This window comes from Micromesistius poutassou, assembly GCF_964030765.1.
Source record: "Micromesistius poutassou genome assembly, chromosome: 13".
In the NCBI taxonomy this organism is placed as follows: domain Eukaryota; kingdom Metazoa; phylum Chordata; class Actinopteri; order Gadiformes; family Gadidae; genus Micromesistius; species Micromesistius poutassou.
The window spans coordinates 10848045-10869833 of record NC_140283.1 but is presented as its reverse complement, the minus strand read 5'-3'; the positions used below and the strand labels follow the sequence as shown (position 1 = coordinate 10869833).

General features: G+C 40.7%; 3 protein-coding genes and 1 non-coding gene across 4 annotated transcripts; 2 read left to right on the top strand and 2 right to left on the bottom strand.

Moving 5' to 3' along the window:
• The first annotated feature begins 334 nt into the window (after window positions 1-334).
• cox8b (cytochrome c oxidase subunit 8B) lies at window positions 335-2040 on the top strand. The gene is made up of 2 exons (XM_084476782.1): window positions 335-538; window positions 1724-2040. Exons 1-2 carry the CDS (start codon window positions 431-433, stop codon window positions 1817-1819), a joined length of 204 nt encoding a protein of 67 aa, XP_084332908.1. The 5' UTR covers window positions 335-430; the 3' UTR covers window positions 1820-2040.
• Window positions 2041-2822: 782 nt separating this feature from the next.
• Window positions 2823-14541, bottom strand: ric8a (RIC8 guanine nucleotide exchange factor A). The gene is made up of 14 exons (XM_084477009.1): window positions 14431-14541; window positions 11826-11873; window positions 10903-11092; window positions 10659-10759; window positions 10444-10524; window positions 9986-10085; window positions 8534-8721; window positions 8142-8236; window positions 7407-7557; window positions 7087-7182; window positions 5892-6036; window positions 5110-5254; window positions 4695-4814; window positions 2823-3871 (listed from the first exon to the last, which is right to left on the bottom strand). Exons 1-14 carry the CDS (start codon window positions 14518-14520, stop codon window positions 3727-3729), a joined length of 1695 nt encoding a protein of 564 aa, XP_084333135.1. The 5' UTR covers window positions 14521-14541; the 3' UTR covers window positions 2823-3726.
• A 347-nt stretch (window positions 14542-14888) lies between these two features.
• On the bottom strand, window positions 14889-14960 carry AC3HAE_027819 (transfer RNA proline (anticodon UGG)). The gene has a single exon. It is a non-coding gene; the product is annotated as a tRNA-Pro (tRNA).
• Window positions 14961-15331: 371 nt separating this feature from the next.
• plex9.2 (PML-like exon 9.2) lies at window positions 15332-16144 on the top strand (the record flags this gene model as incomplete). Its single annotated transcript, XM_084477885.1, has 2 exons — window positions 15332-15443; window positions 15531-16144. 2 exons carry the CDS (start codon window positions 15332-15334, stop codon window positions 16142-16144), a joined length of 726 nt encoding a protein of 241 aa, XP_084334011.1.
• Between the last annotated feature and the right edge of the window lie 5645 nt (window positions 16145-21789).

Here is a 21789-nt window from a genome sequence, read left to right as displayed (position 1 = left end):
CATCATATTTATTAGTTTGCTTATGTTTGCTCTCTTTCAAATTTATATTCAAAAAAGCTTTATTAGCATGGGAAACAAACGTTTACATTGGCAAAGTAGGTGAAAAAATAGGTAAAATTATAAAACGGTAAATACAAGATATATATACATATAAAATAGTAGAATATTAAATTAAATATATATGGATACTATCATACTAAGATGGTACGATGGTGCTATAAGCCCTATAGATGAACACTCTCTCTCTCTCTCTCTCTCTCTCTCTCTCTCTCTCTCTCTCTCTCTCTCTCTCTCTCTCTCTCTCTGTGTCTCTCTCTCTCTCTCTTATCTCTCCTACCTCTCTCATACACTCACACTCACACTCTCTCAGACTTTCACTTAGTCACTCCATAATCTTATTTGACGGTGGACGCATCAACACGCTTGCAGCATGGCAACTTTGAATTTCTCTGTTACACTTTTAAAACGTTCAGTGACCAACTTGGTCCAGAGGGCCAATCTGTATGCCAAACCTGCCAAACACAACATTTCAGCTGGGGTAAGTGTAATGTATATTGCCTGTAGCCTGAGGGGCGAAATCAAGCACGAATAGTGCGTAGCAGTACCGATATTGATTATATATTACTCCAAACTGGCGACTCATCGTTTACAAAAAAGTGTTTTTGTCCATAGTGGTATATCCTACGTTTCTGCGTAAAGTGTTGCACACCCTAAGGCTATCTGAGGACAGCACAACAAAAATATTCGCAGACTGCGTAGCTCGTGCGCGGTCTGTAGGCCTATTCAGAAATAGCACCCTGCTAATATACTGCTCCGTATCTCCTTGCGACACCAATGCGGTCGACCATTATTAAGCTCGATTCCCACACGTAGGTCGACACGACCAAGAATAACAATAATTAAATAAACCGTGCGTATCAAAATGTTTATGAATTTAATTAAGACATAGGCCTAAATTAAATCGGTAATTTAGAAATTATTCTAAATTACATTCATGGTCCTATTTTAAAGAACATTACAAGGTGACTTCCTGGCTTATCATTACAGTTTCAAGAGAACGCTGCCCCACTTGAACTTGTGCCAAGTTTCTATGACCTTGCTTTGCCATGCTTGGTTTGTATGCTTTGGGCAGACAAACTAAGCGCTATGGTAAAGCATATATACGTTTTATTTAAGATATGTGTAACTCCTTATCATTTCATTCATTCATTGTATTTTTAAATGCATCAATACTGCCCTGCCAGCAAACAATCTCCTATACTTTCGTATGTTACAACATAGGCGTAAGTAATAGGCCATTGTCACTGACCAAAGTAATTCAAAACATTAAAATTCCAAACCTATAGGCCTATATATATGCAACCACACTAACTACAGAAAGTAGTAATAAATAATATGTCAAGGATTTTGAAACAAATTACCCACTGATTTGACAAATCTATTTTCACAAACTATGGCTTTAACACAGATGATCACAAGACAGCTTTTTGTAGCCTTTTTAGCCTCATTTTACTTGGATTGTCAACAGAGTGCTGAGGATAGCACCCTAAAACAATAATCTAGTCAAGTATGTGGTTGGCACTGTGATCGTTGGTATTTGTTATCAACTGTTCAGCATTTACTATAATTTATGAAATATTTCAGACTAAATGATGAATCAATTAATATGAAAATATTCATAGCCCTAGTGATATAAACATCTCTGTGCATGTCCTCCTTGCAGGAGCAGGCGATAGCTATGAGCGTCATGGTGGTCACCATCCTGGGACCCTCTGGCTGGATCCTGGCTCACCTGGAGGACTACAAGAAGAAAGACTAGAGCACAGAGGGGGTGGAAGGCCGGATGGGAGGGAGGGAGGGACCAAGCAGAGAATCCGGGGAAAACAGCCCTACCATCCAAGCTTGTCCTTGCTGCCTGTGTATCTGAAGGAACAAGATTGGAGGATTCCAATCTGCGAGGATTTTTGGCGATTTCCCTTTATTATGCCACACTCTGTGTCAGCCTATTAACAAACATGTAATAAATACCTTAGCACTCTTCTACCTTGTAATTATTCTGTTCCACTTGTGGATGTTGTGTTTGTTATTGTCTGTCTAAGGCCCTGGTTATATATAATTATTTCTTTGTCACAAGGGAAAAAAGTTAGGCAATAAAAAGGATATATTTTCTTCTTTATAGATTTATGTGGTATAGTATTATGTGGGGGGGGGGGGGGGGGGCTAATATTGCTAACATAATACTTTTTTATAGAGAATTCAGAATAGAAGCTAGTCATAAATGTTGAACAATAATTTGAAGTTAATGTTCTTAATCGCCGACTGGATGATCAATAAAAAACTTTTTGTCAGTTTGACAGTTGCCGCACTAATTAAAAGTGTCGGAGAGAAATCCATAATGAGTACCCTAACGGGTTTATTCAGAAACGAGCACAACAGGTAAAAGAGTTTGATAAATAGTGTTTTACCTACAAAATGAAGAACATAGAGATAACCCATGTCCATTGTCCAACTATCTAAAACATTAAGATGCTTACATGCAAAACAACAATTTTTGAAGCCTGCTAATCAAGTAAATAGTCACACACTTGAGAAGTGCACTGACTGAATTAATGTCCAGTTTCAAAGACCGACATACAGACAGAGAGACCATAGAATGGTAACCATCGTGCAAAAAATTACAGACAAAATTAAAATGTGAAGTTTTTACTTTAAATACAGCCCACATTGGTTGGTAAGGTAAGTTGGTTAGGGAAAAATTACAGTGACCATATCAATGGTTAAACTAAATATAAATTATCTTTAAACATTCTTTTCATTCTCATTCTGCATATTCATCACATTCCCATTACAATTAAAATACAATATTTCTAGGTCTATATGTCAAAAAAAGATAGTGATGCCACATATCCATGAGGAAAAATAACTTTACTATCTAAATATAGTTTAATATAATAAAATATGAATATATAGCTAACACATTTTGCACAAAACCTGTTGAGTTACACAGAGCATTAATAGACCTTTAAAAGGTTTTTTGGAACAGATTAATTTGTCAACTCATATATAAATAAATAGGATATACGATGAAGTACTGTTCAAAATATTAAGGTTGTAACAGGTACAGTAGATGGCAACATATTGCATGGGTTATGGCTGATTCAATATTTATCATGTTACAAGTAGCATGTATCTCCAATGATCAATGTGTGTGTGTATGCGCGTGTGTGTTTTCCTATCCTGATGGGTTCATAACCCAACAGATCACTCATGCCGTGGGAACAGTAGTTAAATGAAAGGCTGAAGGTGTTGATGTATGCCATTAGAGGAATGTATGACCAGTCATGAAACATGACTGGTCCCCAGGAGGGGGAAAATTCAGGTTTACATTTATGAGGGAGTTGTGGATGTTCCAAGTAATTTATCAACTCATATATATATATATATAGAATACACGATAAAGTACTGTTCAAAATATTAAAGTTGTATCATGAATTGAGCAGTTCATGTCTCTAGACCCTTCAAAAAGGGTGGAGGAACCTGTCAGTGGTCCTCACGATGTGATAATAGAGTTTGTGTGTGTGTGTGTGTGTGTGTGTGTGTGTGTGTGTGTGTGTGTGTGTGTGTGTGTGTGTGTGTGTGTGTGTGAGTGATTGAGTGAGTGAGTGAGTGAGTGAGTGAGTGAGCATCTGTGCATGCGTTTTCGTGTGTGTGTCCTGAGTGTGTCGACTAATTGCCCTCATCGCTGTCTGAGCCAGACGTTGGGGCCTGGGGCTGGACATGTGGATTGTGGAACAGCCTCTGTATGTCATCCTGGTTCAATTCACTTATCCGCCCATCCACTCCCAGCTGCATTGGCTGAATGATATTGTTCCTGTAGAGTCACCGACCGATTGGGCAACACACAGAGAGAGATTAGAGAAGTGATTCAATCAATACAATGGATATTGTCACAAACTTTATCCATTCAATTTCAAGATTAAGCGGGGCAATGCTAATCTGCTCCCCTGAGTATTTCATAAGAAACACTTGTTTAAGAAGAAACCGTACGCTGAAATTGCAGCACATTCATCCACATATGCTCAATCGACTAATGTGGAGGTGAGTGTGGTTTAATGCTGTTTGGGGCAGAGAGAAGAGGGGCGTGGCTTTTGACATCCAACTAGAAGACAGGTAAGGTGTGGCAGGTGTTGTTAATTACTATAACCTGTCTTCTCTTTAAAAACACAGCAGAAGATGGATCCAAGGGGGGAAAAGTGAGGTCGGAGTCTGAGATATTATTTGTGTCAAGGTAAGCTGAGCCTTGGGCTGAACCTGTGTTTTTAGTTACAGCAATTCATGACATGACCAGACCACTTGACCAGCTGGTTCTCTGTCACACCCCACCACTGCGCAGTGGGGGCTCAAACAGGCAACCCTAAGACTGGAAGGGCAATGCTAAGCCAGGGGGCAATGGGAGTGAGTATTACCCTGGAGGACACCGGTCACACACATACACAATAGGAATGGGCAGAGAAGCCCAGATTAAGACAAATGTAGTTCAATTTGATGCGGGCATTCTACTCTTGGAAAGTGCAAAACATCTAGCTGTATGCGTCACACTTTCTTCCTATGAATGTTTGAAACCATTGGTTATTCATTGTGTGTGTGTGTGTGTGTGTGTGTGCGTGCGTGTGTGAGATAGCGTTTGTGTTCACCTGGATAGTTTGTCAAACATGCTGACCAGCTTCATGGCTTCATACTCCTTCTGTTCCTCTGTCATTCCCTCCATGGGGTTGGACTGTTCCTCTTCAACCCGGCCCGTCACTGGGTTGATTCTGGAGAGAATGGAAGAGAATATGTCACCTATGACATATACTTAAGGATCAGATCATGAAGCAAAGCTTTTAAAGAAATAATATCTCTAGCTCAGGATATTGTTATACATGTCCCAAATATTCGTTGACAGTTGAAAAAAGAGGCGTTAATGTATGTACATCCTGTCCTAATCTATGGATGCATAAATATTTAGCATATTTATGTGTTTGTGTATGTATCCCGTGGGAATTGATAAAGATACACAGAGCAGACCGGCAGGCAGATTGAACGGCAGAAAGACAGACAGGTCCTTACAGTGCCTTGGCCTCTCTGTATTCCTCCGTCTCAGAGTCCTCGTCACCAGAGTAGATGCCAGAGTCACCCGACCCCCTCAGCAGCCCCCGTGCGGCCAGCAGACCAGCGGCGTTACCGTAGCCTGTGTATTTGATGAACCTCGACACTAGAATACAGACATAAACAATGTTACCATCTCAATGTGGCAACAACATTACATCCATCCTGAAAAATGTGTTATAATGCTCTTATAACACAATTATATAATATACAATTATAACATCTGATCCTGTGTATTAATGAAATATCATAATTATTTGTGATACGAGGAAACATTTACATATCTCCCAATATTTTCACCCCTCTCATTTTGCATTTATAATCATATGCTCATTGACATGGGCTGAACAAAAAAGGCTTTGTTTGGGAGGATCTTTCTGTATCCATTATTTTGTAATGGCTTCTTTGTTTGCAACTATGAATAAATATAAATGTCACTATTTTTCCTCTCGTCCATAGAAAGTGCTGCAGCATCAGTATCAAAACCCAGTGTGTCAGACATTATAGATCTATAAAGGAATTATTTTATACAGGGACAGCAACAAAATGTATTATGAAACTAATATGATGTTCATAAACAGGGCGGCATTAGCTCAGGAGGTAGGGCGGGTTGGCTGGTAACCGCAAGGTTACCATCGGTGTGTGAATGTGTGCATGAATGGGTGAATGTCAGTCAACACTGTAAAGCGCTTTGGATAAAAGCGCTATATAAATGAGGACCATTTATAAACAGACAAACTTACCGCTCTCTTTGCAAAGCACAAAGATTAACTCTGCCACACATGTCTTGACGTCGGTGTCAATATGAGTCATCAGGCGGACAAGTTTGTTCCGAAGGGAGCTACCGACCTCAGGTCTGTTCTTCACGTCACGCAGTGGAGGCAATACCTGTAAACACACACACACACACACAGATTATATATATTTAAGCAATAGATCACGACAGGCTGTGGTATGTTCTCATTATACCACAGTTAAGGGGCGTTGTCCATCCCGACGCGCGGCGGAGGGAAATGAAAAAATGAAAGAAATGAAAGTCATAGACACCGTCAATTTTGAAAAAGTGAGAAAGTCGGAAAAGCATTTTTTTTAACGAATACAAAAATGTAGTCCCTCCTGGCTGCCTTCAAAGTGTACTGCGGTTGCTATGCAACACACTGTAGCGTCCTTCAGAGAGAAGGCTAGGCTAGAGACGGTAGCTTGGTTCGCCGGCAATTTAGCCTACTATCGAGTTCACTCACCGTGTGCCTATTGCTTTACAATATTTCCACCTTCTCCAGCAATCAACATAGGTGGAGAGGCTTCAGTGGCTTCAGTGAACTATGCTATTGCTTTTATATATAAATAAACAACAGTTCAAGTTAGGTGCGGAGTGATACTGAACTCTGCAAACTGAACGGGCGTCATAGCTGTGTGTATACGCTCAATATACAACAGTTGGGAACCAATCAGATCACTTGATTTAAGCCACCCGTTTTTATATATATATATATATATATAAAATTATCATTTGTATTATAAATATTATCATTATTATTATATGAGAGTTACAGTCATTTCATTGAAAACCTTGTTTTGCTTGTGGGAATTTCAGCCCACTCCTTCTCATAGATTTACCAAAGGCACTTCAACCATGTCTCCCAAAAAACATTGTCTTTTAAACCTTTCATCACCATAAGCATTGACTACAGATATGTCCAGGTCATTTCTGTGGCTTTTAACATATAGGCCTATATCACAGTAGTAGGTGTGAAGTCCTTTGGGGGGGGGGGGGGGTAGGAGAATGCCATACTACACAACTACACTGTAAACACTTTCACAAAGAAGGTACACAACAAGGAAGCTCCCTAAATTCAAAAACGCCTAGATATTGAGACACAGCTCTAGTTTTAAGAGGGAGCATCAAATGACCACAGGTACGGCCAACTCGCTGCCTACCTTGGACCTGAGGAACTTCCTGGTCTCCCGGTGGATTCGGGCGCTCTCCGTCAGCAAATTCAGACACGGAAGGAGGGTCTCCTTCAGCTTATTTCCCTAAGAGATAGACACGTGTTTACCATTATTGTTCGAATTGGAACGACACCAAACAAAACAGGGGAGAAATTAATGGATAGAGGGCAAGAGTAGGAGGAGCATGCGCTCTCAAGCAGCGTGTCCACATACGCTGGCTAAACATTCAAACGATCAATCAATTATTCCATTCACTTCACAATACATTTTGCAGGGACAGTGTGCAAGCTCTTATTTAGACAACATACTCGATCAAGTCTCTTTTCCATGAAGTGCAGCAGCATGTGGACGGCGTCCATGTTTACTCCCATGTGTTCGATGGATCCCTGCTGGACCTTGGGCATCAGGAGCACGTCCAAAGAGGGCAGCGGGAGGTTGCCCAGAAGGTTGACTGTGTGACTGGGTCAAAACGAAATACTTTTTATGCATCTTCTATATCACCAAGGGACAAGGGAGACTACATTCCCTGCCTCAACATGTGATGCTAACTTTGGAGTAGCGATTGGATGCAAAGGAATGAGCGATGTGCCCCCCCATGGTTTCATCTTGGTCCTCAGCACTACCTAGGTGGCTGACTGAATGCAGAAGCGTTTAGCAGCTAGCGTTTAGAACCAAGATGGCCTCTAACTGAGGAAGGCCAATGGGAAGGATGCGATTAAAAGAGGTCTAACATTTAACATTTCTTTCAAACTGATAGTTGGTAACTATAGGACTGTTCGTGCACACAAAATCATATGATTACACATGTGAACACAATTTTGGAATCAGAAGCAGATTTTTTACTTTTGTTAGATACAGGTCAATCAGTATCTCTTGCACTCGCCAGGGTGATCATTCTTGTGGGGTTCTTGGCCATTTGAGAGCTTTACATTAGGGTTACCTTGTGATCCCTTATGTCAAATCTAACACAAACCACAAATGTGTGACAAGAAGTTGAGAATCCAGATTCAGTAGAAGCATGTGGGGTGTGTGAGGGTGCCAACCTATGGAACTCTTCTGTGCGTTCCTCTCCATCTGCACAGCTCATGAGACAGTGCCTCAGTATGGCTCCGAGATGCCTGTACTCTGCAGCGTCCTCCTACATATGCACGCACACCTCACTGATTTACATTTTTGATACATTTCCATAGACAAGTTATAGTTGCCTTTAGCTCATAGTCTATTTCCTCAAGTAGTTATGTAAGGGGCAGAGTGGTGTTTCAGTGTTTGGCAGAAATCTCACGATAATATACATTTTTTAAGTGTTTGGGGGAGTGGCTTGGGAAGGTTGGAAGGGATATGGTTGGATACTTTCAAAATCTAGCTTACTCTCGCTGGTTTCTCGAAATTGCATACCTGGTTAAATAAAGTTTTAATAAAAATAAAACATAATCACCTCGTCGACTTCGCTCTTTGCAGTGTTGAAGGTGATGTTGAACAGAATCTTTAGGATCTCCATGGCGCGTTCCGTCTGCTCTCTGCTGAGGGGAGGAAGCTCTTCTGGCGTAACCCCTTCTGAGCCGGCCCGGGCACTCTCAAATTTGTCAGGCCAACACAATCCTAATGTGGCATCCAACTGGTTACCTGTAAGGAGAGGGAATATTCAATATTGTCTTACACACGCACACACACACACACACACACACACGTGAGACAGTCATACGATGTTTGCATCATAGTGTTTCTAGCCAAAGCTAATTAACGACACTTGTCCCTAGTGGGGTTTACAGATTAACATTATTAAAAAGTAAGAGAATGGAAATAAAATCAAATTGACAATAAAATAAAAGACATGCAGAGACCACATTGTTAAAAAAAAAAACTCTCATTGGATAAGATTTTCCCCAACATTAACCCCCTCTGTGATCGATGCCAGCAGGCTTCAGCCTCTTTAATTCATTTGTTTTTAACGTGTCCATCTCTCCATAATTTTTGGACAGAAATTTTCAATACTCTATATTATCTATATACTACTATATTATCTGTGCCCTGTGACCCTATCCCAGTAACTATTCTGTTTGGAGTGCTTCCCTCTACCCTACTTGTGCCTAAATTCAAGGCTGACTTCATAGCAATTGCCACCCTATTGGCTAGGAGATTGATCTTACTCAGATGGAAATCTTCCACTCCTCCCACAGTTTACCACTGGATGAGAGCTCTTTTGTCCTACTCCAAGCTAGAGAAGATGAAGGCTACATTACATGGTTCCACCACAAAACTTTTCAAAATATGGAATCCTCTCCTTGAACATCTGAAATCAATTCAGTTCCCTTCTGCCGATCTGTAATGTGTACATTTCTAGATATGTGTAAGTTGGAATAACATTTAATGTACTGTACATACAGTACATGCGCCCTCTGCAGGATTGTCATTCACAAAGGCTGTTTTTGTTTTTTATTATTATTTTATTTTTTTTTTTTCTGTGTGAGTCTGTGTGAGTCTTTAACTGTAGTCTGTACTGTGTCTATGTGTGTGTGCTTGTGCAAATGTATTCAAGTCCAAAATCGGACCCAAAGTTTAGACGAGTTTCAATGAGAATTGCTTTTTGGGTCTCACATTTGTGATCTTGTGTTGTCGTGTAACATTCCATGCACTGATATCTTCACTGTACCTCATTGTACTTGACAAAAAACAATAAAAATAATTTGGAGAGAAAAAAACAACAACTAAGTATGCAAGCATGATTGTTTCTGAATTAGCCACAATTTTGTGTTCTTTTGAAGTTGTCAAATGTAGGGATACATTTTAAGTGATCTGGCAGGGAGTTCCATAATTTTGTCCCTTTTACGGAAAAGGCAGTTTTTTATTGTGAGGTAGACAGGAGGTAGACGTGAGGTAGACTTGTTACCTAGGAGGCCGATGCCATGCAGCTCTTTGGCCAGCTGGGCTCTGACGTCAACTCTAAGAGCCGTGAGCAGAAAGGTGAGACGCAGGTCAAAGAAACGCACCTGTGCAGGGAATAAGACATATTGATATTGAAGTGTTGAGAGATGAACAGAAACTATGTTTTTGTTGAGATAATGATTATAAGAGATAATGATTCACATAAATGAAGTCACATAAAATAGAGATTAATTCTGACAGAAGGTGATAAGAGATTGTTTAAATAATAAAGAATAAATAAAGAAACAATTGTAACACTCAATTTTATAAAAGTGTGGAACTAAGTTTGCATCTCATATATCAGTCCTATCAAAACCAAAATCATCCCTTCAGTCAATCCACTGGCCACACCATTCACTCATCTATTCATAGAAACCAGGAATGATGCTTGTATTTTTCTTGTGTTGCGTATACCATCCATACCTCGTGGGTCCATGTGGGATCGTGACACTGTTTCAGCCTCTCTGCAATGCCTTTCATGAGCTGTAGCTCTTCCGCTACCACCTGATGGGAAATGGCTTCAGAATCAGAATAGATTGTACTTTTCTTTTTTACAAAGTCATGTTGCTGTTTGAATGGATGTTTTGACTAAAGCCAACGTTTAAGGAGAACAAACAGAAGAACAAAAAGAGATGGACCTGTCCAGTGTGATTGTGCAGAAGGATGTTGCAGAGGGACTTGAGTGCCTCCACAATCACTTCCACATCTGGGTTTTCTGACGCATTGTTTGGTGACTTTGCTGGTGGACATCAAAATTTGAATATCAAGCAGCGCATAGAGTAAACCGATTACAATGACATTTTTCATTGTAAGTGGCAAAAATCTAAAATAAACACATTAAATTAATTTGAAATAAATAACAAATAAACACATTATTTTTACCTTGCCCTTTTCCCGTCTCTGCAGTGCCAATGCCAGCTATGGCGGCCAGGGTGGCCATGGCGGAGCGGCTGACGAAGGGCCCCAGGCAGTGCTTGTCCCGGGACAGAATGCGTACAGTCTCCACGCAGACCAGCTGACAGGATGGCTGCAGTTCCCTGCTCAGGAAGCCAAGCACCAGTTCCCCAACACGCTGAAGACAAACACACACTGCCCATTCACTATGCTATGATGTGAGCTATACGTTTCCACAGTGGTTACTGGACTTCAATCATTTCTACTCTATAGTCACTTTCAGTCCAATAATACTGATGTCCAAATCACGTACTCTTGCCTTCTTCCCACATTGCTATTCTTATTTGACATCTTCATTTTAAATGATCATTCAAAATAAAAAAATATTTTCAGAAATAAACTGAGAGAGTCTATGAGAGTTCTAACTAGTTGCTTCTACATCGGTACCTCATGTAGCTTTCCTTCCTGGAGCCCCAGAGAAGGCACAGGGACAAAGATACACAGTGATACAACACGGGTAGGAGTATAAAGGAATTATAATCAGAAGATCTTATATAACTTATATGCTAAGTCGGAGTGGACAGATAACAATAGTATATATGAGTCTAGCTAATATGTCATATTGAAAAGAAAGGTAGCAAGATTATTCATGCAGTGTAATGTTAGAGGGAGTCTTACTGAAGAATAAATAATTTTTGGTGTTCTACATACATCCTGCAATTTTTGTGAATCAATAGCAGTGGATAAATTGTTAAGTGTTATTAGTCTTTAAATTGATGGAAGTCTATCACAATGAAATCATGTGGTTATTAATCTTTAGAATATGCAATGTGTAACTATTTGTATACGTTTTTGTTTTACTCAAAAACAAATACTCAAATAAATCTTTTTAACAGTTAATATACACACACCTCTCTTTCTGACTCCCCATCCTTGTTGAATGTGAAGCATTGGGCGTTCTGTTGAAGAGGCAAACCGAAACAGAAGGGAAGAGGGAAATGGGTGATTTGAACAGGACTTTAAAACACAACTGTACAACATGAATCGGTTAAACTAGTATGTGGAACAATTTTGTATGTTGAAATATTTAAAAAAAAGTATAAAGGGAGCTACGATTGGTTTATATAGGTGCCACGCCAATTTGAAGGAGGGAATTTGCATTACCTTAGTGTGTGTGTGTGTGTGTGTGTGTGTGTGTGTGTGTGTGTGTGTGTGTGTGTGTGTGTGTGTGTGTGTGTGTGTGTGTGTGTGTGTGTGTGTGTCAAACCTTTGAGTGCCTTGTTTCCTTGTTTAACAAGATGGCTAAATTTAAATGTTAATGTTAAAATTTTTAAAATAAATTAAATTAATGGTGGTTTTTTTGGGCTTCTGTTCCTGGGAGGTTTCCTGGGAGTTTAAGTATGCATTACAAATGTCAATCGACAATTTTTCAGCTTGAATTCACTGATGATACTCAGTGAAGTAAGACTCATGTACAGTCTTTACAATAACACTAATCTGTAAGAAATCGGTCCTCTTGTGTTATGCAAAGGGTAAAAAGGTAGAATATCACTAACTAGCGGTAGTTTTGGTAGGGTGTTTAGTTTTCAGTTGATACGCCAAAGACATATTACTTCTGTGGATGTTATACCTTAATTTGCGGTAATTTTGACCGTACTAGTGCATGAGTGTGTGCGAGTGATGGGAAAATCACACTTAAATGAAAATCATTGACCAAACTAAGCTTGTTTCAGAGATGAGCTAGGAGCCTTTTAGATAAAGTAGATATTTCACTGAGCCACAGAAGAGTCTATTTGTGTAGACACCACGCATACAATCCTTTTGGTTAATCCACTGCCACAAAGCTAAAAGAGGAGTGTTTAACTCTGCTACTAATCGTTAGCTAGCCTCTGGACAGCTCATCTAGTCTGCTTTAAGACCTTAAAGTGGTGATCTCAAAGAACTGATTCCGATTTTCATGGAAATAAATGTCAGTCACATATGGCCGAAGAGAAAAATAATATTTTTTCGAGTCTAATTGGTCGAAATAATTAATATGTTCCGACCAATCAGATAGCGCGAGAAAATATATTTATTTCGAGCCATCTGATTGGTCAAAAAATGTATATTTTGTGAAGAATATTAACTGTATCTATCAGATTGAATAATTTCTCATCAAATCACACCGGATCGTTAGAACATTGAATCTAATCGCATTGAATCATTCCATATTTAAATTGATCGTCCCCGAATCGTATCGTAGCGCATGTGTATCGGATCGTCCTATAAAGGAGAGATGCACACCCCTAGTATTTACGTAGGCTACACCTAGTAGCCTATGTTTGAGAGAGTGCAAAGACATTTGGTTATTATGGGAGCAAGGCAATTTCTTTCATGATGGCAAAGCAATGTCAGATGAATCACTGTCTCTGTAGACCGGACCTACAGAGCTGCTGTTACCCCAGCTGCAATCGCACGTTGTAAAATACTAGCTAAATCGCCAGAATTTGTCATTTTGGTGGATTAACATGAGCAAGATGTTAAATAGCGGGAACTGCTGTCCGTGTGCGCATTTCCTGCCCAATGCACGTTATGCTGCCTCCGAAATATGACTGCGTATCTGTCTGTATGTATTTAGCATTTAGATTTAAAAATAAAGATTTACATTAAATATAAAATCGAGCTTCCGATTTTGCAATTAGATTTTAGATATTCAATGTAGATTTTGATTCAAGATTTAGATTTAAAGTATAATTATAACTAATTCGATATGTGGAAAAAGTGACATGAAAATTGCAGTGCATTTTGGAGGGGTGTTTATTTGCTTCATTTGGGGGAAATTAAACAAAGCTCGACCTTCATCTGGAACAAGTGAAGCACTTTTTTCAGCGGAAAAAGTTTACAAACGGCACTACATAGGAGGTGAGGTTTTCGTGTGTTGGGGCGCAGGGATGCAGGTGGGTTTTGCAGGGATAGGCCTAAATTAGGTGTTGCCTAAGCTTATGTTCAATTCGAATACAGGGGCCGAAAAAAATAACAACGCATTTTATGGTCGGAACGGGTGCCTGTCATAAACTGTACCATGACTTCGTGAGATCTAGCCAAATAAATTGTACATTATAGCCGATAGGTTGAATCAAACCACTAACCAAACCAAAAACGCCTGACATGTATGTTCCTCGTTTATAGCGTACGATCATCGTTAGCAAAGTGCATCAGCCCAACACCTGATAAGCCATACTATGTGCAGGAGATTATGCTACTCGCCGTTTCATTTGAATCAGTGGTGATGCCGTTGACATTAAAAACACACAAAGTAACGCCGGACTTGTGCTAGAAATATTATTGCCCACCTAATTGCGCTTATACCTTGAAAGGCTCAGAATAGATTGGACCTGACAACATCAAATAGCCCCTACATTGAAAAATAATAGTTGTAAAATAAGCGTTAGGCATATTGCGTGTAGATAGCAATTCAGCTGCGATAAGGTAGGTAGCAAAAACGGATTTACGTGACAGTAGACCAGTGATGTTTACCTCCTTGTTATATATCTGCAGAGCAACCAATGCAACGTCTTGATCACCAGTCTCCAGTTGATCTATAATGGAATTTAAATCCATTGTCATCGTTGTTCAGTGTGCTGAATCGCTTTTCTTAAATCATGTATCTCAGGAGGACGTCATCTGTTATGCCTGGCGAACACGAACAGTCAGGCTAGTAATCCTTGAAAACTCAAGAGCCTGGGGATTGAAGCGATTAACAGATGCTTTTACCATAGCTGTAAGCCTACCTACCTTGGCCGTCGCAAAGCCTTGCGGGAGTTGTAGTTTGATTAAGACGAAGAGGTCCTTTCAATTTCCAAAATAAATATCAGCACAAATCAATACTTTAATGTTTAATATGTGTATTGTAAATTAAAAATATTTGTAAGCGTGGCTGTACTGACCGGTATAGACGAACTGAATTTACTAAACAAGTACGTTAAGAAAATAGCGGGCTCGTCCGGGATTTGAACCCGGGACCTCTCGCACCCAAAGCGAGAATCATACCCCTAGACCAACGAGCCACCTGAACTGGTGAGGGTCATCTTAGATTAATATATTTTTTACTGAGATTTGAAAAAAAAAAAAAAAATCCCAGTTAAATAACCAGTTGTCTTAACCCAATCAAAGGTGATAATAACCCAACTTCAGAAATAATATTTGATTGGAGTAGGCCTACTCGGTAGTAATAGGTATGAGTTAGTTGATAGTTATTTATTTATTAATCTTTTATTTTAGCCGTAGAGTGCAGAAATACGCCTAGCTTGCGTCATATCAATATGGCACAAAGAGCAGCTTTAACTGCACATGCGCAAATAGAAACACTACCATCAACACGCGGAGAAATTGTATTTAATCTATTTCTCTTTTTAAGACTAAATGCAATTGTCAAATAATGCTCCATCAAAGCCCTGAAGTGCAACTGTCGTTAGTGAAATCGATGAAGGCTGAACATAGTAACGCAAACCATTCGTTGGCTTTCTTTGACTTGGAAACAACTGGACTTGGTGAGAATATTTAATTGACTCTCGATCTTGTTCCATTGATGACAAACCGTTTGGTTGAATCAGCGTTTTTTTTTTATGTGTCGGCAGGTCATGCGTGTGAGATAGTCCAGTTAGCAGCCGTGAGTGGAAGTAACTCCATCAACTTGTACACCGTCCCGAGGTGTCGAATGCAGAGCCGTGCGGCCAAAGTAACCGGTTTCAAGGTCCGCAGACACAGATTGTTCCTCAATCGTCAACCAGTGCTCACAAATTCTCTAAAGGAAGTAGTCCTGTCATTTATAGCCTTTCTCCGCATGCTGGGACGTCCTATACTTATTGGACACAATATTCGCCGCTTTGATTGCCTGGTACTTCTCAGGGCACTGGACGAACTAGACCTGAGAGTTGAATTCCAGTCAACAATTACCGGGTGCTTGGACACTCTTCCACTTGCCAGGGACATTTGCAAGGACAATGGTCTCCAGAGTTTTAGACAAGAAAACCTGGTTCGGGAGCTTTTGGGGGTGGACTACGACGCCCACAATGCCCTAGAAGACGTTCGGTCATTGCAAGCACTTTACTGGGCGCTTCAGCCTACATCGCAACTGATAAGTAGACATTTATTCACACTGGAGACCATAGTCAAACCTAAGCATATTTCAAATCTAGTGGAAGACTTACATGGTCCCGAAATAGTTCCCGCTGTTTTGAGCACGTTTTGAGACTAGCACTAGGAGCCCTGGATAATTATTTATTGAAAAGCTTTGTCCATCTAATTGGGAAGTAACTTTTCCCCAAAAAAGTAAATACACCAATGAGATCGATAGAGGGATACTTTTCCACAACGTTGACCATTGGCAGTGTTGGGGACATTCTTGCTACAGGCCTTATAATTGTGTTATTCTCTGATAGCTTGCAAAATAGTCGGATTATAACCAGCCCCCTGATTTTAAATTGATGATTCATGTACTGTGTACATTATTATATATATAAATATAAAATAAAGTATATCATTTTTGGTTCTCCATGCTTCCTTGCATACTCCATCTACATTAGTATAGTGTTTAAAGTAGTTTAAACTTTAAAGTAAATATCCACACATTCATAGAAAGTGTAATGGTAAAACGGTTAAAAAACAAATTAAAGTACGACGGCCCCTTCAACTGCTTTGACGGCATCAACAACTGCTTCCACGGTACCCACAATTGTTTCGACGGCTCCCAGAACGGCACCCACAACTGCCTCGAAGGCACCCTCAACCGCTTCGACGGCTCCCTCAACTGCACCCTCAACTTCTTCGATGGCACCCACAACTGTACCCACAGTTGCTTCGAAGGCACCCACAACTGCACCCTCATATGCTTCGATGGCACTCAAAACAGCCCCCTCAACTGCTTCTACAGAACCTGCAACAGTTCTGACAGCATCAACAACGGAACCCACTACTGCTTCGACGGCTCCCAACGGCTTTGCTTGCACTCTCACAATGAGTGATGCATCCACAACTGCTTAGATTCTAGCAACGACGATCCTAAACCAGCCATCTCCACACTCAAGGCGAGATCTCCTTCATGGCAACATGTGTCATTCATTTTATACAAAACTTTTAATAAACTGTATTTTCATCCACACCACCCTGTGTAGTTTATTTGGAGCCCAGTAGTGTGGCATGTAGCATGGTTATTGCTACAATCTTGATTAAGGGTTTGATGGATGATTAAGATGGGACCATGGAACCAGGAGGAACAATTATGATGGACATTATGAAACAATGCAAACTCCAGAGGGGTATTCCATCAAAGGCGCTAACGAAAGCGGCGCTTAGTTGATTAAGCCCGGTTAGAACTAGAACTAGCGCCAACTTCCACTTGAGGCTTAAGCCGTTCGATCAACGCAGTTCAGCCGCACCTTGCTCAGGTTAGTTCAAGCCAGGCTGACGTTATCCTGGATTACGCGCATTCACGAGATATGTAACCAGCCCATAACCATGAATGTCGAATCATGGATAAAATGTCCGAAAAGGACCGAGCAGGATCTTTTCCAGTGGCGAACAGAAGCTGCTTGTGGAGGTCTATGAGGAAGCATATAATAGGCTAACTCAAAAAGGTAACACCGTAACCATTAATAGAAACAGGGAGGCTGCCTGGCACAAAAATCGGCGATCTGTTGAATGCATAAGTAGTATTAAGCATAATATTTTTATTTAATATTGACCATGGATTTGAAAGGTTGGAGATAGTCTCGAGTTAACGTGTCGGACTTGCTCCCGGTCATCCGGGGTTCTATCCCCACGCAATTAGTAATATAGGAAGGATTACTAGAGAAAGCAAATAACTTTTCATGCCATTTATTTTCCATTTCTTTGAATATTCTTAATTAGGGAATTAATAAAATTAATAAAGGGAATTACAAAATGAAGCCAACGCCAAGAATACTATGAAATACTCTGGACGCGAACTCGGGTCGTGCCTATCACAGGGCAAGTGCTAGACCAGGGGTCAGCAACCTTTTCAACATGCAGTGCCAGTTGGACATTTTCTTGTTAATGAGTGTGCCTTAAGCAACAATATATTAAATATTAAGCTGAATTATGACACAGCGACCAAAAACATTTCCAGAAGACCTGGAATTGTATTATTTCCATAAAGTTCACAATCATGCATCAACATTTTAAAGTTTTTTTGTTGTTGTTATATTTGCAACATGGGCTTACAAATTATAATTATATATATCCCATCTTAAAATACTGCTTTCAGAAACTCAAAAACATATTTGCACTGCAGAGATGGAAATTAACTTTTTTGCCCACCAGCCACTCATCTTTTTTACCAGCCACTTTTTATACGCTATATTTTTTTGATATATGCATACATTTTAAACAATATAATAGTAACAATAGATAAGAAGTGTTTTTCATACACATCATTTTTTCCATCAGAAGAATCTGAAAGTAGTAGTAGAAGCTGAAATAGTAGAAGTAGCTGAAATAGTAATACTAATAGCTGAAGTAGAAGTAACTGAAGTAGTAGTAGCTGAAATAATACTACTAATAGCTGAAGTAGAAGTAACTGAAGTAATAGTAGCTGAATTTGTATTACTAATAGTATTAGTAATGGTATTCTCTTTAAGAGAATAGCGGAGCCGGTGCGTGATTAAAAGTAGCACAATAGGGCTGGAAAAACAGTCCAATCTGGCAACCCTGTCTGAAAGTCCTCAAAAAGTAGCTCAATCTGGCAACACTGCTGAACGTCCTCAAAAAGTAGCCCTATCTGGCAACACGTCTGAACGTCCTCAAAATGTAGCCCAATCTGGCAACACTGTCTGATCCTCAAAAAGCAGCCCAATCTGGCAACACTGCTGAACGTCCCCTCGCTCGAGTGTCAACGTGAAGTCAACTGAAAAGGACTCCGTTAGACTGTGATTCTGAATGAATATAAATGAGTGGTGGGCATAGATTAATCTAGATTAATCTAGATTAAAATCGCTCATTTGAATTCTGCCAAAGGCATTCATAGTTTGTGTGTGCTACCTAAATAATGACTAAAAGTAAGTCTTTGAGAACGGGTTTCTCAAGCCAGGTGGCGCATTAGACCAGGGGCTCATCTCCTGTTTCCAAAATGCATCACAAACTCTAGTATAACTTACACGCTTACTATCACAAACCCAAACGCGGGAAAATATAACGGCGCCGGGACGCGCTCTCGCTACAGGTCCACGGGACGCTCGTCCCCGGTGCGCGTCGCGGCAGCAGCGGCAGCCGGGGCGGCGGTGGGGCCGGCGTTGACGGCAGACGGCTGGTACGCGTCCGCCTACCGCCGTACCAAGGCGGGCAGCTCGGAGGACGATTTGGATTATTATAACAACAACACCAATTATTTTGACGCTCTGATGTCACGATCAACCCAAAGCGTGTCATCGCTCACCCAAGTTGTTTCTATTATCATTGCTACATTGTCTCCAGCATACGGCGCGATGATGGACAGCATATTTTATTAAATAGCCTACTCAGCTTCTGGTTAGTTCAACTTTGAGAATAGATTAACGGCGATATTTTTTTTATCGCCCGATAAGAGTCTCGCGTTAACGCAGCACGTTAACGCCGATAACGGCCCACCACTAATATAAATGCTATCGACATTTCGTTTGGATATTATTGAATATACAAGTCTGTAGATTAGTGACATTTTTGAATGAAGGTTAACGGTTGAAAAGTGAATGAATTAGTTACGACGTCTTAAACAGTATTGGAAAGTATTACCCGACACAGTGGCGGGTGAAGTGACACAATTCACCCGCCACCATACAAATCCACCCGCAAATGGCGTGTGGCGGGTGTTAATTTCCATCCCTGTTGCACTGTGAGAAATGTAAAAACAGGCATTATATGAGAATGATGGAAACATCCACATCAATATCTTTAAGACATGTACAGCTTTGCAAAAACCATGTGAAGGCCATGCATACAGGCCACTTGCAACAATCTTTTAAATATTTTGTTCTCTATAACCTATAACATAGGTTTAAAAACGATTAATTGATCCCAATTCAGAACACTGCTTTCAGTAACTAATTTAAACATATTTGCACTGGGAGGAAATGCCCAAAACAGAATAAAGTGCAAAACAAATCGGTAGTAGGCCTAATGATTATGTTGCCGCATTGTAGCGGTGAAAAAATAAATAATAATAATATATATATATTTTTTGCAAGTATGCCAATGATTATGCGGCCACGTGCCAATGAAAAAAACGGTTGCCGACCCCTGTGGTAGACCATTCACCCAGCCGCTGAGTCCTGATTACGCGATAATAGGCTACATAATTTGTGTAAAAATGTGTTGACAAAAAAGCCACAGTAATAATAGATAGAAATTCACTGAATTATTTCATTTGCATCATTTAATCTTAGACCCTTAGTGAAAATATACTCTGTTTGTACTTCATATATGTAGGCCTACATTTATGACAAAATTGTGAGGACTAGGCTTGGCGGAACCTTCTGATGGTACAATTGTTGCTGACAGATGATTTCTCTGTTCGTTTGGTCGGATAAATTGCCATGGTTACTTAGCGGAGATTCCCTGTTGCCCCACACTACACGATTTTTTAATCTTATGCGATTTTTGAGTCGGAGTACACCACACACATAAAGAGAATCTCAGCCGATTTGTTGCTCTCCGATCGTAAATACAAATAGCCTACATAAGATTCGAACACAAGACGGAACACCACACACTATAGGATAATCTTATCCGATAATTGCCCGCCGCAGGGCCGTGGAGGTAGAACTAGAGCAACTCGCGTTAACAGTGAAAATGGATCAGCGTATTTTGACGGCAGTTGTTTCCGCGGTGCTTATGCTTACATAATATCAGAGAATATCCGCGTCAGTTCGGCCGCGGCGCAATTAATGAATAAAGATCATAAACACGTCGGAAGAAAAAAACATTAATTTTTGACAGATGTGCCCGAAGTTACTACTTTACAACCTCGTTGATGACCAACATTTAGAAAAACACGTAGGCCTAATTTTAATTCAGCCTTGGGTGAATTCGAAGCGTAGTGTGTTGGACTGTTTTCAAACCGGGTAGGCTTTTAGATTAAAATAAGTAAGTGTGGAAATTGTGATTTAATAAAAGAAGAAGCAATTTCTCACGTCGACAACGCAACGGCGTGTCATTTATTGTTGCACTCTAAAACCTAGAAACCCAACCGACGCTGTCGTCATAACAACCAGCCGGTCGGCATTATTAAAGAGACAGCGTCCCTTATATTGGAACACGCTAACACATTAACATGTCGTGCAGAACGCACGTCTGATCAAGGGAAATAAATGCTTATACAGTATGGTGAATTGTGTCCATAATGTCCACTACATACGTCCCCCAAGAATTCACCATAACAAAGAGACAATCAAAAGTCAGCGAGGAGGAGGGCGAACAATTCGGCCACAACGACTCCTCTGCACTTGGGCGTGGGCCGAGGCACCTGCGCACGGCGGCGGCGCCTCTGAGGCATCGAGGCAGGAGGGAGGATGGTGGTGCGAGGAAGACCTAGGCTCCACCCTCGGGGACTTGGGCCGCACCGGAGGGCGCCCACGTTTCGGAGGCTGGGCAAGCCCAACAGGCTTGTCCACATCCAGATGAGCTGGCTTAAGGCGGTCCACAGAAATGCGCTCTGCCCTACCGCCAATGTCCACCACAAAATGCTTTACCCCCGTCTCTAAAACACGGAACGGGCCGTCGTAAGGAGGCTGCAGCGGCCCCCGGTGAGCGTCATGACGGATGAAGACGTACTCCGCTGATGATAGACGTGGGGGAGTGTAGGATTGTGGGAGGCTGTGGCGTGAAGTAGGCACAGGCGCGAAA